The sequence below is a fragment of the Solanum tuberosum genome, unplaced genomic scaffold (genome assembly GCF_000226075.1).
Source record: "Solanum tuberosum cultivar DM 1-3 516 R44 unplaced genomic scaffold, SolTub_3.0 scf00313, whole genome shotgun sequence".
Taxonomy (NCBI): Eukaryota; Viridiplantae; Streptophyta; class Magnoliopsida; order Solanales; family Solanaceae; genus Solanum; species Solanum tuberosum.
This window is the reverse complement of record NW_006239248.1, coordinates 85,974-104,644: the sequence shown is the minus strand read 5'-3', so window position 1 is coordinate 104,644 and position 18,671 is coordinate 85,974. Positions and strand designations below refer to the sequence as shown.

The following is an 18,671-nucleotide window of genomic DNA, read 5'->3' as shown; positions in this document are numbered from 1 at the left end:
AAGCTTTTCAAAAAGTTCTACCTTTTTCAAAGTAATTAATTGAGAGTATAACAGGTAAAAAAAAATTGTCCTTTATTGATTTGTCAAAATGGACAAGTAATTAAGTACAACTAAAAAAGAAAAAATAGACAAGTAATTAGGAACAGAGAAAGTATTTTTATTTTTAATGCGGTACATAAATTTCATGTGTGAAAATCCACTTTATTTGCAGCAAATTTCACATCGCCTACCTATTTTAAAGTTACAATGAATTTAATGTTAAGAACCTTAAAAGTCGAATTTAGATAGTTAAGTCACCTCTATCGCTATGAACATTTCCTTTTTGTTGCGAGTCCTCATAACATAAAACTCACAAAGAAATAATTGTAAATTCTAATAAAAATTGTAATTCCTCTGTTTTAATTTGTATTATTAAATATTATAATTTATAATACACTAAAAAATTGTATCAAATTCAAGTTGAACATTAGTTAGTTTAACTATTGTATTCCGAATCAAGTCAAACAAATTAAAACAGATACCTTTTAGCTCATCATCGGCATCATGATACTCGTGCTCCTCCTCCGGTACCGGTGGCAGTTCAGCCTCAACCGCCGCCTTCTTCTCCACTGCTCCGTCGCCATATTCATCTTCTTGTGGGTATCTAACAACCACAACAGGACAAATACAGTTTTTCACGCAGTAATCACTAACACTCCCAAGTTTCCCTTTACTAATAATTCCCCTGATATCATTAGCCCCAAATCCTCTGCTTCCCATAATCATCGCACTCAATCTCAACCTCTCTACTTCCAAACAAAGCCTTTCTTTCATATCCCGATCTTTCACTATGTGAATTTTGAACGGAACATTCGCTTCTACTAAAGGTAAAGCTAATTCAGTCGCTTTATTGTTGGTGAAAATTTCATAATCTCGTTCGATTTTATGAGCAGGGGAGGTGGAGGTGCTTCCCCAATCTGCACCGTAGAGGACGGAAGTTGGTCGGACGTGGAGGAGGATGACGGCGTCTCCTGGACGGAGGTAGTTTTGGATGGCCCATTTAACGGCGAAGGCACTCTCGTCGCTGAGATCGACGGCAATGGCGACGCGGCGGTGCGCGGCGGAGAGTGAAAAATTGGGGGAAATGGGAAGGGAATTGGTTAGTTTTAGAGGTGGTTGAGTCATGGAGGATGATGAGATTTTTTTTGGTTAAGCTATCACAGCAATTGAAGAGAGTTTTAAATTTATTTAGTACTTTATTTATTAAAAAATACTACTATTAAGTTACCTTCTTCTCAAGGTGGTTTACAATAGTTAAAGTCTATAAAGGAAAAAAGATTTTTTTTTTTAAAATCATGTTTTTAAAATGTACTTTTTTTTTTGGTTTTCCATTCGGTGTTCGGAGCCCACATTGAAGCTCCGACTAAATTTGAATCGCGCACTGCAGGGCTCATTCGGGGGTGGCGCCCAATAGGATTTTCTCCATACCTAGGGCTCGAATATGAGACCTCTGATTAAGGGTGAAACACTCCCACCAGTGTACGACAATTCATGTTGGTTTAAAATGTACTTATATAACTACCAAAGTATATTATGCATGCATGACGTTGTTTTGGCTGTAGGTAATGGCATCATATGGAAAATAAAAATAAATAAATAAGATAGTAATTGACAAGTCAATTAAGATTATTAATGACGGATGGCGGCCAAGGGTAGAACATGTTTGGTGCCTAGTCTTTGTTTTCTTCGTCGTAGACTGGAAAATGATGGAAATTCTATCGAGAAAGAAGAGGCATAAGTATCGCCTCTTGATCCAATTCATCTTCTCTAACCTCCCCGACACACTATTGATATAAAAGAAACCTTCGCTTCTCTTTGTTCACTTTTACTTATCCACAATATACTTGATTTTAAGCCAAAGTTATATAAAAATAAGTCATAAGTTAGAAATCTTAGCTTATATCTTTTAACTTATAAGCTAAAAGTCAATTCAAACCGACTCTAAAAATAAATATCTCTTACTTTCTTCTTCATTTTTATTTATCCATTATATCAAAAATAGTGTCCAGTTTAAAAAATCAAGAGATAATATAACACTTAGTTCCTAATTAGCTATTATTAGTTATAGTTATAGTTATTTCTCAATGGATTGAATTTATTATATTCAAAATGTGACATAGTAAAATTATAATTTTATTTGTTACTCCTTAAGAGTCTGTCTAGTCAATAATAGACAAATAAAAATAATAGAGAGAATACTTGCCTAATTTGAAAAATCAAGAGATAAATACCCTAATTTATTCTTATTATTAATTAGTACTTAATTAATAATCTAATTTTGTTCTTAATATTTAGATGACTTAGAGTCCATTTGGATTGACTTAAAAAGTACTTCCTCCGTCACATTTTATATGTCACATTTTTACTTTGCACTTGCATTAAGAAATAATGTAACTTTACCCTTCTATCCTTATTTAATTTTTTTTTGGTAACTCAAGTTTTTCAATCAATGAATATGAATTAATTTATTTTGATTAATTAATTTAACCAATGAACATGGATCATTTACTTAGTTTTTCTAAGTTGGTCAAATGTATATTTTCAAGGCTAATAACTCACAAGGGTAAAAAGGAACAATATGGTAATTTATGCATTGATTTCATGAAATGACAAGTATTATGGATCAACTATTTATAGAAAGGGGTGACATATAAAATGAGACGAAGGGAATAGCTTTTAAGTCATAAATAAAAAATCAAATTAAAATGACTTTTAAGTCAAAAAATAAAAGTAGGGGGACCTACTTTTGGTTTTAAACTTATTTTCAGCCATTTTTGACATTATCAAACACTTTCTAACTTATTTTAAGTTGTTTCTTATATTTGTCAAACCCTTCCAAAAATAAAAAATTGACTTAATAATAGGTTTGACTAACTTTTAGTCAATCCAAACACCCCTTTATACTTCCTTTGTCCAACAATATATGTCCATTATTTACTTTGCACACTTCTTAAGAACCTATAAACAAAAAACTATTTATCACTATTTGAATATAATAAATATAATGTCTTGAAAAATGTAATACATAAATGACTATATAATTAATGATAAGGATAAATTATAAACTAAGTGTAAAATTATCCATTGATTTTGATAAAGTGGACAAGCATTGTTGAATATCCCAAAATAGTATAGTGAACAACTATTATTGAATTGAGAAAATAATAATTAAGAGTAATACAATAAAAGTGTCATTTAATTCATCAATTCTTAAAGAATAAATCGAGTCTACTGTGAATAAATAAACATAAATGGAGGAAGTATCTTTATAAGCGTAAAATTATATATTAAAAAAAGGAAAGTAAGAAATTTATATATGTCATTTTCTTTAATAAACAAACTTAAAAGAAATAAATATATTTTAGTTTTATATGTTTTAAAAAATTTATTTGTATGAAATATCTATACGTAAATAATCTAAAAAAACATTTTCTTTTAATTAAATTTATAAGTGACCATACAAAAACATTTTTGCGAAAAGCTCGTGTTTTTGCATGCACAATTAAGAAAAAAAATTGATATTTTTTTCATCATATATAACGTTTTTTTTTCCAATAATAAATGCCAGTAACGTAGCGGCAAAGACGTATAATCTTAGGGCTCCAATTTAGATCGTCCACGTGTCCATTCACTTTCGAACTATTAATACTCATTAAGAATTTTGTTTCTGACCTATCAATTTAATAATTGATTATCAAAACTTTCATTTTTATTGACAAAGATGGTACTCTCTCCATTTCATATTAATTAAATTGTTGAGGTGTTTCACACCTTTAAGAAAAGAAGATTAAGATATAAATTAGGCTTAACTTTCTATTTTTATCCTTATTAATTATTATCAAAATTATGATTAAAATAACTAAACATTAATTAATAGAGTAACTAATTCCAATACTAACTAATGAAGGGTAAAATTGGAAAAACATTTTAAAAGTAGACTTGAAAATTGAACAATTAAGTTAATTAAAAATGAAAAATGTCTCAACAATTCAATTAATATGAAATTGAGGGAGTATTCTTTTATCTTATAATCGGCCTTTTCATTTCTTCTTCTCTTTCCTTCAATATATTTAAAAGATATTCATACTATGATCTTCGACGATCTACTAGTTAAAAAACAGGTAACAATTGATATCTTGAGCTACTGATCGATCCTCATCGTCATTTAAACATAAGGTGAACAATGAATCAATATTCAAGATTGAAGTTGCGGTGATTTATTATTTATTTGTCCTATTTTGTGTTACTATTTGATGTAATATCATGAGTCATACAATTTTGAGAAATTGTTGAAATATTTTCTAATCAAATTTATCTAATTAATTACTTGGTCTCCCCCCAAGAGATAAAATTAAACATTGATAGTAACAATGCGATTTGAAAATATTGGTTTTTTAAATTAATCTTTAGGGATGATCATTTAAAAGTGATTGTTGTAATATATATGTAAGATGAAGTATGTTTCAAACCTTAATTTAGAAGTATTGATCATCAAGCAAAAAGTAATTAAATGTCACAAAACCAAATATATTATGACGCAATAGAAGTGGAAACATATTGCTTAATGATTGTCAAGATTATCAATGAAGAGGGAATACAACATCATCCGCTTAAATCTATTATCGAAGATCATAAATAGTTATTGAAAATCAATTAATATACGATTAAACATGTCTGGAAGAAAACACAATAAATCAGTGTCAATTTTTAACAATATATGAAGGACAAAATAATGAAGAGCTTTTGATATTCTCGACGCTAAAATTATTATGCATTTAACTCAAATTAGATATTTTCTTTTGGTACGAATAACATTTTTACTACAGTATACTAAAAGCAAAGTTTTAAAATTTAGTTGTGAAAGTCAATATTTTTGAGAATATCTTTGGACGTAATGTGTAATTTTTGGAATATTATATGATGCAAAATATATATGAACACACACTTGTTAGCTTTAGCTGAAGTAAGAGTACTAGAAAAGGACTTTACATTGTGAGATTTATCCACTCTTTCCAATTCTTGTCTCCTAACATGAAATGGACATGAGCGACCTGCATATTTACGAGGTTGAGAGACTAGATTGAGGGTGGGACCATCCACCGCGATGGTAAAATTAGAATTTTTTTAAAAGAGATTCGGATAAATTTTGTATGAGCTAGCTTTAAGTGGTTATGTAGAGTAAATAATGTAAACCCTACTAGTTTAACGTTTAATTGTGTATCTTCATTTTAGTTTTTGAAATTATCTTCCTTCACCAAATGTAAATATTTGGCATGTATCTCGTATATGTATGGGTAAAATTAAGTATAATTTATTTCAATTACACTTTATTTAACAGTGATTTGCTTGTATTTTGGATGCATTGACTCTCTCTCTCACATCTCTCCCTACATATTTGCATTGGTATTAAAAATACACGTATCAAATATATATTTGATTTGAAATCTGAAGAAGTGTTGTGTTTGATTTAAAAACTAGTAAAAATTATTAATTAGTTAAATATGTAATTATTTTCAAACTATAGAGTTGATTCTATTTATAATAGGAATATTTGTATAATTAAGTGGTTATATAAGACTAATATAGACATCTAGTAGAATTACAATTTCTGTATCACCCGAATAGACTACAATTTTTGTCCGAAAGTCATGATCTTCAATATCTCCATAATTTCGGGATTCGCAGGTTTTGATTACTTCTTTATCTCAATTTAACACACTTTTTTTTTTGGTTTGTTTAAAAAAATATATATTTAGTAATAATTTAATTTTAAAATAAATACAAATTTTATACCTAATAAGATAGATTTATAGCCACATGATTTAGACCACAAGTTTTTCTAAAGAATCTCTTTCTTAAAATTACAGGTCCAATCAAATTACATCATATAAATTGAGGCAAATAACACAAATTTCATAAGTTTTGGATCAAATTACTTTCCTTCAGGCGAGTTTTCAATATTATGAATTTTATCAGAATTTGGACTTCGGATACATGTATCTGTCGTGTCTAGACTCTAGATACATGTATCTTGGATACATTATATCAAAGTCAAGTGTAGTTTATTCTAGATACATTATATTCCAGTTGATTCACATATATTTGACTCTCTCACTCACCTCTCTCCAATCTCACTCGCTTCTCTTCCTGGCTTACTCGTTTTTCTTTCTATGTATCTGTATTTCAAAATATATCTAATATTTTAGATACATATTTCTAATATGATTAATATATAATTGAAATACATATACTATCTCACTCGACTCTCTCCTATTTCACTTACTTCTCTTCCTATTTTAATGTACTAATAGCAAAAATACATATATAATGGTATATCTCACTTAAAATTATTAATTAGTGAGACAGAATGCGGAGGGGGAGTATTAAGATTGACTAGTTGGGCCGTTGCACTACATAAGATCTTGGTTCATATAAAGTTGGGCTCAATCCTCATTCCCGAATTTTCCCCGCAAACAAAAAAGAGCGCCACCATTGAAGTTTCAAATCAAAATTCCCCGCCAACCAAAATTCTCTTCAAATTCCCCCCAATCTCCCATCTGGATTATCCCCGCGTAAGCGTACACGCTCAGAATCGAGAAATTCTTTGCCTGTAGCTCGCAGTTATGCAGAATAGTTGATAGTCATTGAAGCAGGGAGGGATCTATGGAGAGTGGAATGGTATCAGTGGATCGTTGGACTGCTGGAAGCCAAGTCTACTTTCTAACTCACCTTCATGCCGATCATTTGAGCGGACTCACTTCGAAATGGTCGAGGGGACCTCTTTACTGCTCCCGCATTACTGCTAAGCTCTTTCCGATTAAATTCCCAGGATTCGACCTTTCTCTTCTTCACATTGTTGAAATTGGTCAATGGCACTCTGTTTCTCTACTATCTCCTTCCTCGGGTTCTTCTACTGCTGTCTCTTTCATGGCTATTGATGCACATCATTGCCCTGGTATATAGCTGTAATAGGCGCAATTTTGTTTTGTTTTTGCACACTAAGTGTTTGATTAATTTCTCATGTGATGCAAGTTTTCATGTAATTCAATCTCTGCAGTTTACTGTTGGAATAACATTAATGGGTAGTTGCAATTTACACTTGAATAGATATTCGCTGACAAAATTAGTTCTAAAAAGCGATTCTTTTTGCTGACCTGACAATTAGTCTTTAGTACTGTTATATAAATTGACCCATTCTCATTTGGAACTATGGGTATAATGAAGTGGTAGTGATTCCTTTTTTAATGGTGAGTATATATTTCTTGGAGTATTAATATTCAGAACCCTTTTGTTGTTCATTTTTCTCCTTATTGTTATGGGGAAAAAGAGAGGTTTTGGTGGTGCTGTTGTGTGTTGGGGGTGGTTTATATGCTGTTGTAAAGTTAAAGAAGAGGTGACATGATTTTTGCATCTCTCTGTAGTATTTAAAAAGGGTATTTGTAGTGTTTAGCTCTTAAGAAGTTTGGCCTTTATACCTGCTTGGAATCTCATTCCTGTCAACACAGAACCTTACATCTTATCATGCTTGAAGTTGTAACGACTAGTTATCATGCTTAAATTTCTAGAGGTTGTCCCATTTCTTCTGCTAAAGTATAAGCACTGATACAGGAGCAGTAATGTATCTGTTTCGTGGTGAATTTGGCTGCACACTCTATACTGGGGATTTCCGTTGGGAGAGCACAAGTGAGAGAGCACAAACTGGAAGGACCATGCTGCTTAAAGCTATGAAGGATGTACAGCTCGACATGCTTTACTTGGATAATACTTATTGTAACCCAACATATTGTTTTCCTTCACGTGAGGTTGCTGCTAGACAGGTGAATGCTCTTTTCATATTTCTATCTTTTTGGCAGCAATTTTTTTGTGTAAAGACATTGTTGGTGTACTGCGACCAGTTGATTGAGTGTTTACTTCAATGAATATGGTTTCTTTACAAATATCATTTCCTTGTATCCCTGAAGCTCTGTTGAACTTTTCTTTAGCATAATCTTCTTACATCAAAAGATTATTCTGATCAGTACAATTTTAAAAAGTTTTTTGCTTAGATGTGTAGCTTTTTTCTATGGATTTATCCAGTAGTTCACTTATTTTACTGTGCAACATATGCTTTTATTGATGGTATTTTGTAAAAATCATCAACCATCCTGTGTCTTATGCCATGTTATAAATTTTAGTTCCCTTTTCAATCTCAAGCTGTGAAGTTCCAACTTGTAGAAGCTGTTTAATAATTTTGCTTCTTTTCCGTATGAAACATGTTTGATGAAGTTACAGTACATAATATTGACAGATTGGCTTAATTGCTGATAAATGATTCCAGGTTTTAAGCATCATATCCTCTCATCCTAATCATGATGTTGTCATTGCTGTTGACACACTAGGGAAAGAAAATCTTCTGCTGTACATATCACGTGTCCTGAAAACAAAGGTACTTTCCTACCTTTACGATATAACCTTTACAACATAATCAACACTACAATTTCTTTGGTGAGTCAATAATATGAGATCCAAAGTTTACCAGAAGTTACAAGTTTCTAAATGGTCAGTAGAAATGCGGTTATCCTGGCAATAAGTTTCTATGTTCTATTGTTTGGAGGTAGTAATACTAACGTAGGATACCAGTAGATATCATCTCTCTCTCTGTTGTTAAATATTTGCTTCTTGCTCTAAAAATTGCAATTTCAAGTTACACCTAGTAAGTAAATCTTCAGATTGTTTCCTTCTGAAAATTATTAGTATACTTGTGTTTGAAGCTAAAAATGGTATTCCTTTTTTTATGTGCTCTTGGACACTGCTGACCCGTTGTCAAGTATTTGTGCTTCAACTGCTCTTCAACTGTCCTGCAGATTTGGGTGTGGCCAGAACGCTTACAAACTATGCATCTTCTTGGGTTCCATGACATCTTTACGACAAAAACTTCAGTGACAAGGATTCGTGCTGTTCCTCGTTATAGTTTTAACATTGAGACTCTGGAGGGACTAAATACAATGCGTCCGACCATAGGGATCATGCCATCTGGTCTCCCTTGGGCGCCAAAAGCTTTCAGAGGAATGGAAAAACTTTCCTTGGAATCTCCTCCGTTGCTCCTTCATAACAGGTGGCACACAGGTGTTACAACCTCTAGTACCTCAAGCAAGACAAATGGAGGTTCATTAAGTTCAGGGAGACATGATCATTACATATATACAGTTCCATATTCTGATCACTCATGCTTTCCCGAGTTACAAAAATTTGTTGAGTTTGTCAAACCAATTAATATCAAAGGCATCGTATCTTCATCTGCTTGTAATGTTGACCCCCTTTACCACTTTGGAGGCATTTGTCGAATCCAACAAGCATCAAAGCTCTTATGCCAGAGGCTCAGAATTAAAAGATCTGAAAAAGTTGGAGTCATTGACATGAAGTCTTCCTTTGGATGCACCAGTACGATGCAATTAGGGAGGAAAAAGAGAAAGAGACAAATTTCTAGAGCAGCTATTCATGTTAGTAGGGTGAGGTTGTTGAGAAGAGAGAGGCAAGGAGTAAAGATTGTGGATACAGATCCTGATTAAACTACTAGATGTCCTTCCCTAGCTATTTTTAAATACACAGGTTCTGAAGTCATTCCTGTGTGTAATGATGTTGAACTTGCTGTCAGTAGAAGCAGCAAAGGAAATCTAGTTTAGATTTAACTTGTATGTCTCGAGATCATCTATCAAATTTGAAGAGGTCAAGAGTTCAGTTTCCTACTTGGTTCCACATGGTTCATATTACTTTGTTAAACTTTTCTCACGGATTGTGGACAAGTGAATATCTCAATATTTTAATACACTCTAACAGGAAGTATACTCCATTTTGTACAAATGCAACCTCCTTAGAAGATCTAATAGCAAAATATACTCTTTGACCTGTTATATTTGTTACAACGATTTAGTTTGGTATACAAGATCAGATTGCGTAATATGCTATTGTTGTCCAGAATTTCCGTGGAAGAGTGTTTGCATCCACCAAAGGTGTTGCTACTTCAAATATCCTGTGATTTACTTCTTCAGATAATTCTTTTGATAGATTGCTGAAAGATAATTCACACACCTGAATGTGAGTTTCTGTTTCTTTTTGATAGTTTATGCATATATTCAGCAGTTCCTTCTTCTGCAGTGAAGGAATAAAGAGATTAAATGTTTGCCGATGTTTCTCTTTTGAGGAAATAGCTCCGTTGGTTCTTGACTGGTGACATCGGCAATGGTCCTCTTTTCTAGAGAGATCAATACGATCCACCATGGGTCCATAGTCTCATATATGATATGTAAACTAGATTGCTAGAGAAACTTCTATATATTTGCTGGATGATAAAAAGCAGCATCTTTCTCTCTCTTTTCTTTTGTGTGTGTGTGAATTGTTTGATGCTGGATGTTTCTGACTCTCTTGCAGTGAAGTTCCAATCTCCAGGAAATGCTAGCCAATCATCCCAGTTAATGGTGTATCCAGTGGTCACCAAGTATGGTTCCAGACAGGATGCTCCACTGGAAAGTCTGGTATAGGAATTCTCATATAACAGAACATTTTGTACCTGTTTTGTCTTTGTGAACTTTTTTAGCAGGCACTTAATCGCGTTTGTTTGAAGGGATTTCAGTTGCAGTTCTTTCTTTAGTTGAGTTAAATACTTAAATTAAGTTGGATTGAAGTGTACACTTTTTAGCCTGAGGAAGATGCATACATTTTATGTACTTTACTATCTGTAAGCTAAACTTTGTTTGACAATATAATAACATGCACAATTTACTTTAAGACATGGTTGGTGATAAATGTTTCTTCATGATTAAAAAAGTTACATAGCCTTAGACACATAAATGTTCTTTTTGTACTTTGCAACCTGCAAATATCAAATTTGGATGAGAAAGAAAGAAAAGGGAAAAAGAAAATGATGCAGCTATTTGATGTCTGACTGAGTCTTTGGCGTGTGGATGGATTCAAAGTTATAATATTCCAACGTGTATGCTATGCAGGGGGATTGTGGCTTCTAGTCCTTCATAATCAAGAGTATTTTAAGGTTCAAACTTCAAAGGTGCGTTTGTTTTCATCCTTACTGAATTGACATGACTGGGGTGGAATTTACAGCGTAGTTGTTGAAAAAAAAGGTTCTGGTAGTCAACATCTGTTGCTTTCTGATTTATAAGACTATCATTCAGCAGTATTAAATAAAATATTTTATTTGTTGCTGAATTTCTTTTTTGAGTCCAAGGGTTTATCGGAAATATATTTCTACCTTCACAAGGTAGGGATTGGACTCTGTACGCACCACCCTCCCGAAACCCCATAAGTGGATTAGCATCCTAGCTTTAACCTTATTATCTCTCTTAAACAGCTGTTCCTTGTAGGAAATCGCTTCATTAGTTTTAAGATTAAAATGATAAGTTTATAAATCTTACTTAAAATACCATCTGATCCATTTGCACATTTCTGTGCTACCTTATTTCCTATGGAACACAAATTGTAGATTACTTGATCAATTAGTAAGTGCAGAATAAATATAAACCTATCAAATAGTACTCCACAACTTCTTTGGGGACTTGCTGCAGTGGTATAGCTACATAGATGGAAGGGTGATCAAGTTGACCATCTTTCATCTGAAAAATATATATTTTAGGACTGTGTGGGGAAAATTGAAATTATGTACTCCTTTCGTTCATCTTAGGAAATCAGTAAATACAATGTATAGTTTAATAAACTATCCTTATTTACTAAATGTTTCTTGAGAATTAAACACTATTAAAAAGATGGAGAGTAAGAGTATAGTTGAAAAAACATACACAATTTTTTGTCTTGAATTTTTAAGATGATACTTATTTTTAATCAAATGGAGTACTTTTTAAGTTTGCTATAGTTATTCTATGTACAAAGTCATCAAAAGTAAATGGTAAAATGATTCTCACCTAAATGGTTGAATCTAAACGAAGGGTTGATAAAATATATAGAGTATTTCCTATTAGTCCACTTCTATCTGCGCCCAATTCACACGAAATGTGAAAAAGGACGTGAATGGTTGGCCAATGAATTGTAGTAGTATTGCCAATCAGTAGCTTTCTTGCACAATTTATTATTATTAATATAAATCAATCATGTCTATATATATTAAGTATTCGATTTATTGCTCGTTATCTTAGAAGAAAAAGATTGGTGTATATTTGGTAAGAGAAACCTACTGGACATCTGGATCCACTTTAGTGGCGGTTGGCTAAGCATTTATTTTTCCCCACTAAGAGTTAATGTGGGTAGCTGAGACTTATTCAATTTGATAATGACTTATCAAATCATGATTAATGCTAATGGAATTATCGGATTTAGCTAAACTAGGGGTGTGTTTGGTAATGTTTTCTCCAAAAAACATGTGTGTTTCTTTTACTTATTTTTTAGTATTTGATAAATAAATATGTAATCTAGCAAAAGATTATAGGAGTGGATGAGACAGGGAGTTAGGGTTCAAGGGCGGTGGGGATAAGTTGGTCAAGGGGTCGGGGACATTGGACGGGTGGGGAGAAGACAATAAACTTGAAATGTTATAGATATAAGGTAATTCTATCTACCAAGATTCAAATAGATGAGAAGAAATCACTTAATAATCTTATGTCAACCCTCTTGATTGACCATTAGGTCTCACTTTTTGGTATTTTGGAATGCTATTTATGAAATTTATTCTTCCTAATATTGAAAGTCACATTTTTCATATTTTTCCTTTTTTTAAAAGTTACTTTTTAGGAAATATTTTTCAAAACATTAAGCTAACCAAATATGAAAATATTCTACAAACACATCCTAGGTGACTGTCATTTGCTACTTTTAATAATCTCCATTGATATATTAGGTGCTACAATGGGTGAGTGAAAAATCTTTAGCCTTGACTTTTCTTCCTCGTGTATAGCAAGTTGGGGAACTCTCTTCCAGCTGTGTTTTCCATTAGCTCATAGAATTACTATCATGCCCCTGGATTATTCATGGTTCAGAATTCAAACTAAAAACCAAAGAAAATATATTTGTTCTGGAATGAAATTCAAGGACTTGCTGATGGTTGAAAAAACTGTTATACCTCATGCTATTGTGCATCAATAACATATTCATATTTTAATGGTTGACCCATTCTCTATATGAAATATTTGTTCTGTTCAGCTATGTCATAAATGAAGTTTTATGATGTGTGACAAATTTAAATATTTGTCTATAATGCTATCAATTCGTCACCATCGACAACAGAATATTTCATGTCTGGTATAGACTATATGTTTGGTAAATTATGAAATTTAATCAGATAGTTTACTCTTCAAATGAATTTATTTTTAACTTCTACCCCTCGCAGTCGAACTTATGCCTACCAAATTATGATGCACCAAGAATTCTCGCTCATCTACTGTTCCCACATAGAAGATATGAACAGCTTGACCAAATATTTTGATCCATTAATAACTTATTGGAATTTGACAACGTAAATCTGGTCAGTTTTGAATATTGAACAATATAACAATGAAAATTTGTTTAGAGTCTTTATGTAACCATGGTACTATTGCTAGTTGAAAGTTCATTTTCCTCATTTATTGATCAAAAAGTAAGTCCATGTTCTTGTTTAAAACAACTGTTTTCTATTTTTTAATTCAATTATTGTTTCTCTAATCACTTCTTTATTTAATAATTTTGTATTTTGGACAGAGGGATTAAGGGTGAAAAAGTCAATTTAAGATTGTCTTGTTGACTTGACACCAGCAGTCATATGAAAGTTTATTTGTCCATTTTCAAACTGACCCATTCTTCAAGATAATCCCATGAATGGCTTCTCCCAAAAAGTGATATAAATCTCTCTGTCCTCTGAACAATCTCTGAGCAGCTATGGAGATCAAAAACAATTATTTTCTCCTCTTTTCTTTGATGTACCTATGCTTCTCTCTCAAAACCCATCTCTCCATTGAAGCTGCTGACACCATTTCTGCAAATCAATCCCTTTCTGGAGACCAAACAATTATCTCTTCAGGTGGAAAATTTAAACTTGGTTTCTTCCAACCAGGTAATTCTTCCAACTACTACATAGGCATGTGGTACGATAAAGTGGTTGAACAAACTGCTGTTTGGGTTGCAAACAGGGAAAAACCAGTTCTTGATAAGAGCACTGCAGAGTTAAAGATCTTAGATGGTAATTTAGTACTGGTGGATGAATCTCAAACTCCAATTTGGTCCACAAATATCAGTTCCAGCAACTCGAGTTCTGTTGTAGCAGTCCTCCGAGATGATGGTAATTTGATCTTGACAGATGGGTCTAATTCAACACCACCACTTTGGCAAAGTTTTAATAACCCCACCAATACTTGGTTGCCTGGTTCTAAACTTTCTTACAACAAAGCCACCAGAACAAAGCAACTTCTTACTTCATGGAAGAGTGCAGACGATCCTACACCTGGGCTGTATTCACTTGAACTCGACCCAAATGAGAAGCAGTATATTATAAGGTTCAATAGAAGTGAGCAATATTGGAATACTGGACCATGGAATAATCGAATTTTCAGAGATGTGCCTGAGATGAGGACTAACTATATTTACAATTTTAGCTATGAGGACAATCAGAATGAAAGCTATTTTACATATTCCCTTTATGATGATTCTATCATATCAAGATTCATTATGGATGGCTCTGGACAGATTAAGCAACTCACATGGTTGAATACTTCGAATCAGTGGAATCTGTTCTGGTCTCAGCCAAGACAACAATGTGAAGTTTATGCATTTTGCGGGCCATTTGCTACCTGTCAGGAAACCAATCCCTTCTGTAATTGTTTGGATGGTTTCAAGCATAGTTCAGAGACTGATTGGAATCAAAATGATTTTTCTGGAGGATGTGAGAGGCAAACGAAGTCGCAATGTGGCAATGGTAAGGGGGAGAAAGATGACTTTTGGATGCATCCCCAGATGAAAGTACCTGAAAATGCTCAAAATATTTCTGCTGGAAGTGCTGAAGAATGCAGATCTACCTGTTTGAATAATTGCACTTGCACTGCTTATACTTATGAAAGTTCATGCTCAATTTGGAATGGTGAACTCTTGAATATGCAGCAACTCCCACAAAATGATGGCAGGGGTGAGTTGATCTATGTCAGGGTAGCTGCATCTGACATCCCAAAATCAAAGAGTAAAAAGGGAATTCCAATTGGTGTTTCTGTGGGGTCTGCTGCTGCCGTACTGATCCTTCTGGGCATTCTTTTTGTTGTATTCCGGAGAAGGCGTAGGCATATTGGAAGTGGGAAAATAGTGGAGGGTTCATTGGTTGCATTTGATTACAAAGACTTGCAACATGCGACTAAAAATTTCTCAGAGAAGTTGGGTGGTGGAGGCTTTGGTTCTGTTTTCAAAGGGAAACTATCTGATTCATCTGTTATTGCTGTTAAAAGGCTCGATAGCATCAGCCAGGGAGAGAAGCAATTTCGATCAGAAGTCAGCACAATCGGGACAATCCAACATGTTAATCTTGTACGCCTTCGTGGATTTTGCTCTGAAGGTAACAAGAAACTGCTGGTTTATGATTACATGGAAAATGGATCCTTGGATTCACATATTTTTACCGAAAAGCAGTCAGATGTTATGGATTGGAAAACGAGGTACCAGGTGGCACTAGGGACAGCTAGAGGCTTGACTTATCTCCATGAGAAGTGCAGGGACTGCATCATACATTGTGACATAAAGCCTGAAAACATCCTTCTTGATGCACAATTATGCCCCAAAGTAGCAGATTTTGGCCTGGCAAAGCTTGTTGGGCGCGATTTTAGCAGAGTGCTTACTACTATGAGAGGAACAAGAGGTTATCTTGCACCAGAATGGATATCAGGGGTGGCCATTACAGCCAAAGCCGATGTTTATAGCTACGGCATGATGCTTTTGGAAATTGTATCAGGGAAGCGAAACTCGGAATACTCTCACGATGGGAAAGTGAAATTCTTTCCTAGTTGGGCTGCACGTGTAGTAGTTGATGAAGGCGATATCCTTAGCCTATTGGACAATAGGCTGGACAGAGCTGCTGATGCTGAGGAGGTGTCAAAAATATGTAAAGTTGCATATTGGTGCATCCAAGATGATGAATTCCAAAGACCCTCAATGGGCCAGGTTGTTCAGATTCTTGAAGGAGTTTTGGATGTGAATTTGCCTCCTCTCCCACGCTCTCTTCAAGTTTATGCAGACAATGAGGAGCACATCGTTTTCTTCACCGAGTCATCCTCGAGCCAGACTAGTTCACAAGCTCAGAGCAAGACTTCAAGTACAACATCTCAATCTAAAAGCATCACAGAGTCTACGAATTCCAGGTCTTGAAGATGACTTTCAACTACTACTTGTAATGTATATCATTAGTAACTAATTCGAATTATCTATGCTTAGTTCTTTAAAATGATTTAATGTTTAGCCCTAGCATTATCTGTTGAATTTGCCGGGTTCACTAAGTCTATATTATTTCATACTTCTGGTAATTTTGTGGTGATTATTGTCAATAAATATCAACTATTAACATTGGAAATGACAGTTGCGATGTCCGTATAGGTATGACCTCTTTTGAAGAAAGAAAAGAAATGGGGAAAATCAAATGATGGAATGGCTTTGCTTGAGTGTCCTAGGGATAATAGTTCATCTTTCTGAATCCCCAGCTAAATTTGTGATACAATTGCCTCTACCATGAACAATTTTGAATTCAGTTCGTAGGAATTGCTTCCATCACTAACCAGTTCAGTATGGCTAGTGGGCTTTTGTGTTTGAACCTTGAAATCGGACCTATTCGACAAGACTAGATCCATCTACAAACCTAGGTCCAATATTTGCATCTACAAGCTAGCCATCTATAGACGGACATCCTTTAACTGCAGTCTTCTCCTATTGGGCAAATACTTTTCTCCTTTAGGCTCCTGTAAGGGCGGATATGAGAAGGGCCCCCCTCTCCCTTGTCAAAGCTTAGTTATCCGTGAATAAGAACTCGTTTTGCTTGTTGGATGACTTGGACTGTTATTTTTACCAGAACTTCAGCTCCTCCCTTTTCCTTGAAATATTCTCTGGTTCCTTTCTTGGACCAATGCCAATGTGTAGACTTGTGCTTTGTCATTTTGTCCATTTGCTCTACAATTACTAGTTGAATAGTCTTTTTTTGTAACACAAAAAATTGTGACCAGAAAGTTTGGATTGAAATTAAGATGCTGGTAATCAGCCAAACCCTCCCTGGATAAGTCAGAGAAAAATGTTTTTCAAATTTTTTGACAAATCAAACATGAAAAATTAGAGAATATTTTCTAACCCTAAGAATCTCCAGTTGAACATCCCCCAGCAGACACTAAAAAAAAAAGTCAAACCAGAAGCATGTAAGAATTATTGGAAGCAATATTAGCAACAAGAAATAGTCACCAATATTTTAAGGAACTTGGTTCTTTGTTTGTTTTTTTCACCCCTCCGTGTGAGTCAAACTCACAATTTCGAGTTGGAAGTGAGGGGTTCTTTTGGTTTAGTTTCGGATTGAAAATTGAAAATTGAAAATTTGGTTTTTGCAGATTTAGAAAAGAGAAAAAAACAGCAAAAACCGAATTATTTAATATTTTATATTCACTATATACTTAACATATAGTCATCATTTAAGGGACTTTAAAGTTTGAGTGTTTTACCATTTTCATACTTACTCGCTTCTTTGTATTAATTTATAGATATAAAATGTATCGTTCTCAATCTTTATAGTAGGGCATGTATTTATAAACTTTAAAATATTAGTATGTTTTTAATGTTTTATCTATGACTTATAATAGAAAAATATATTTAAGACATTTGACATTATATTTTCTCATTTCCATTCAAATCTAACTATTTGCTTGTATTAATTATCTTACGTGACATAACTGAATAATCAAAATTGAAAAAATCAAATTAAAAAGTGTAAAAGCGAACCAAACCAAATTTGTTCTAGTTTGGATTGTATTGTACCTTTTCAAAACCAAAAATTTAAAATTACAAAATCAAATCGAAAAATTGAATGCACACCTCTAATATTTAATTTCATCGTACATCTAGGTGATAGCCCTTTTCTTCCATACTTTCACAAATTCATGACCCATAATAACTTAGAGGCCCTTCTAATAAAAACTGAGTCTAAATGGACCATCTGGGTCGAAGTCAAAGATCTCCAAGGCTCCAACAAGATGCCCAACTTGTTCATAATATATAACTTTTGAGCCCAATTTATATTCTATAGTTCAATTTATGAGTCATTTGCACGGATATTCCTATTTTGGGGTGATCTTTGATTTTTATCTTTTAGAGTAGCATTTTAAATAATAATAAAAATAGTAAAAAGAATCTTTGATATCAAAGAAGACAAATCAAAGTTTGCAAGGCAAAAGTTTATAAGGCACAATTTATGCATTATGAGAAATAAGTTTGGTTTCAAAATATAATGCCGTAAGAATCTTACAACTGCTAAATTATGCCTTGCAAGATTAAATTGGCAAGACACAAGTTATACAAGATTTAATTCTGTTTCAAAAGTCACAAAATTATGTCTTTTTCTCTAAACTTTTATCAAGACAAAAGTTCTCTAATATAAACTTTACAACTTAAATACTACACAATTTATGTCGTTCTAAACTTTTGCCTTCTAAAAT

At 33.4% G+C, this 18,671-nt stretch overlaps 3 protein-coding genes across 3 annotated transcripts; 2 read left to right on the top strand and 1 right to left on the bottom strand.

The window, feature by feature from the left end:
* Window positions 1-524: 524 nt before the first annotated feature.
* On the bottom strand, window positions 525-907 carry LOC102596704 (universal stress protein A-like protein; the record flags this gene model as incomplete). Its single annotated transcript, NM_001318644.1, is given in 2 exon segments — window positions 525-596; window positions 598-907. Coding segments are annotated over 2 exon segments (382 nt in total), but the record flags the coding sequence as incomplete, so codon positions are not given.
* Window positions 908-6,486: 5,579 nt separating this feature from the next.
* Window positions 6,487-10,711, top strand: LOC102596374 (5' exonuclease Apollo). Its single transcript, XM_006360466.2, has 4 exons — window positions 6,487-6,994; window positions 7,648-7,856; window positions 8,357-8,464; window positions 8,883-10,711. Exons 1-4 carry the CDS (start codon window positions 6,703-6,705, stop codon window positions 9,585-9,587), a joined length of 1,314 nt encoding a protein of 437 aa, XP_006360528.1. The 5' UTR covers window positions 6,487-6,702; the 3' UTR covers window positions 9,588-10,711.
* Window positions 10,712-13,749: 3,038 nt separating this feature from the next.
* LOC102596051 (G-type lectin S-receptor-like serine/threonine-protein kinase At2g19130) lies at window positions 13,750-16,555 on the top strand. The gene has a single exon (XM_006360465.2). It carries the CDS (start codon window positions 13,891-13,893, stop codon window positions 16,351-16,353), a length of 2,463 nt encoding a protein of 820 aa, XP_006360527.1. The 5' UTR covers window positions 13,750-13,890; the 3' UTR covers window positions 16,354-16,555.
* Window positions 16,556-18,671: the final 2,116 nt, after the last annotated feature.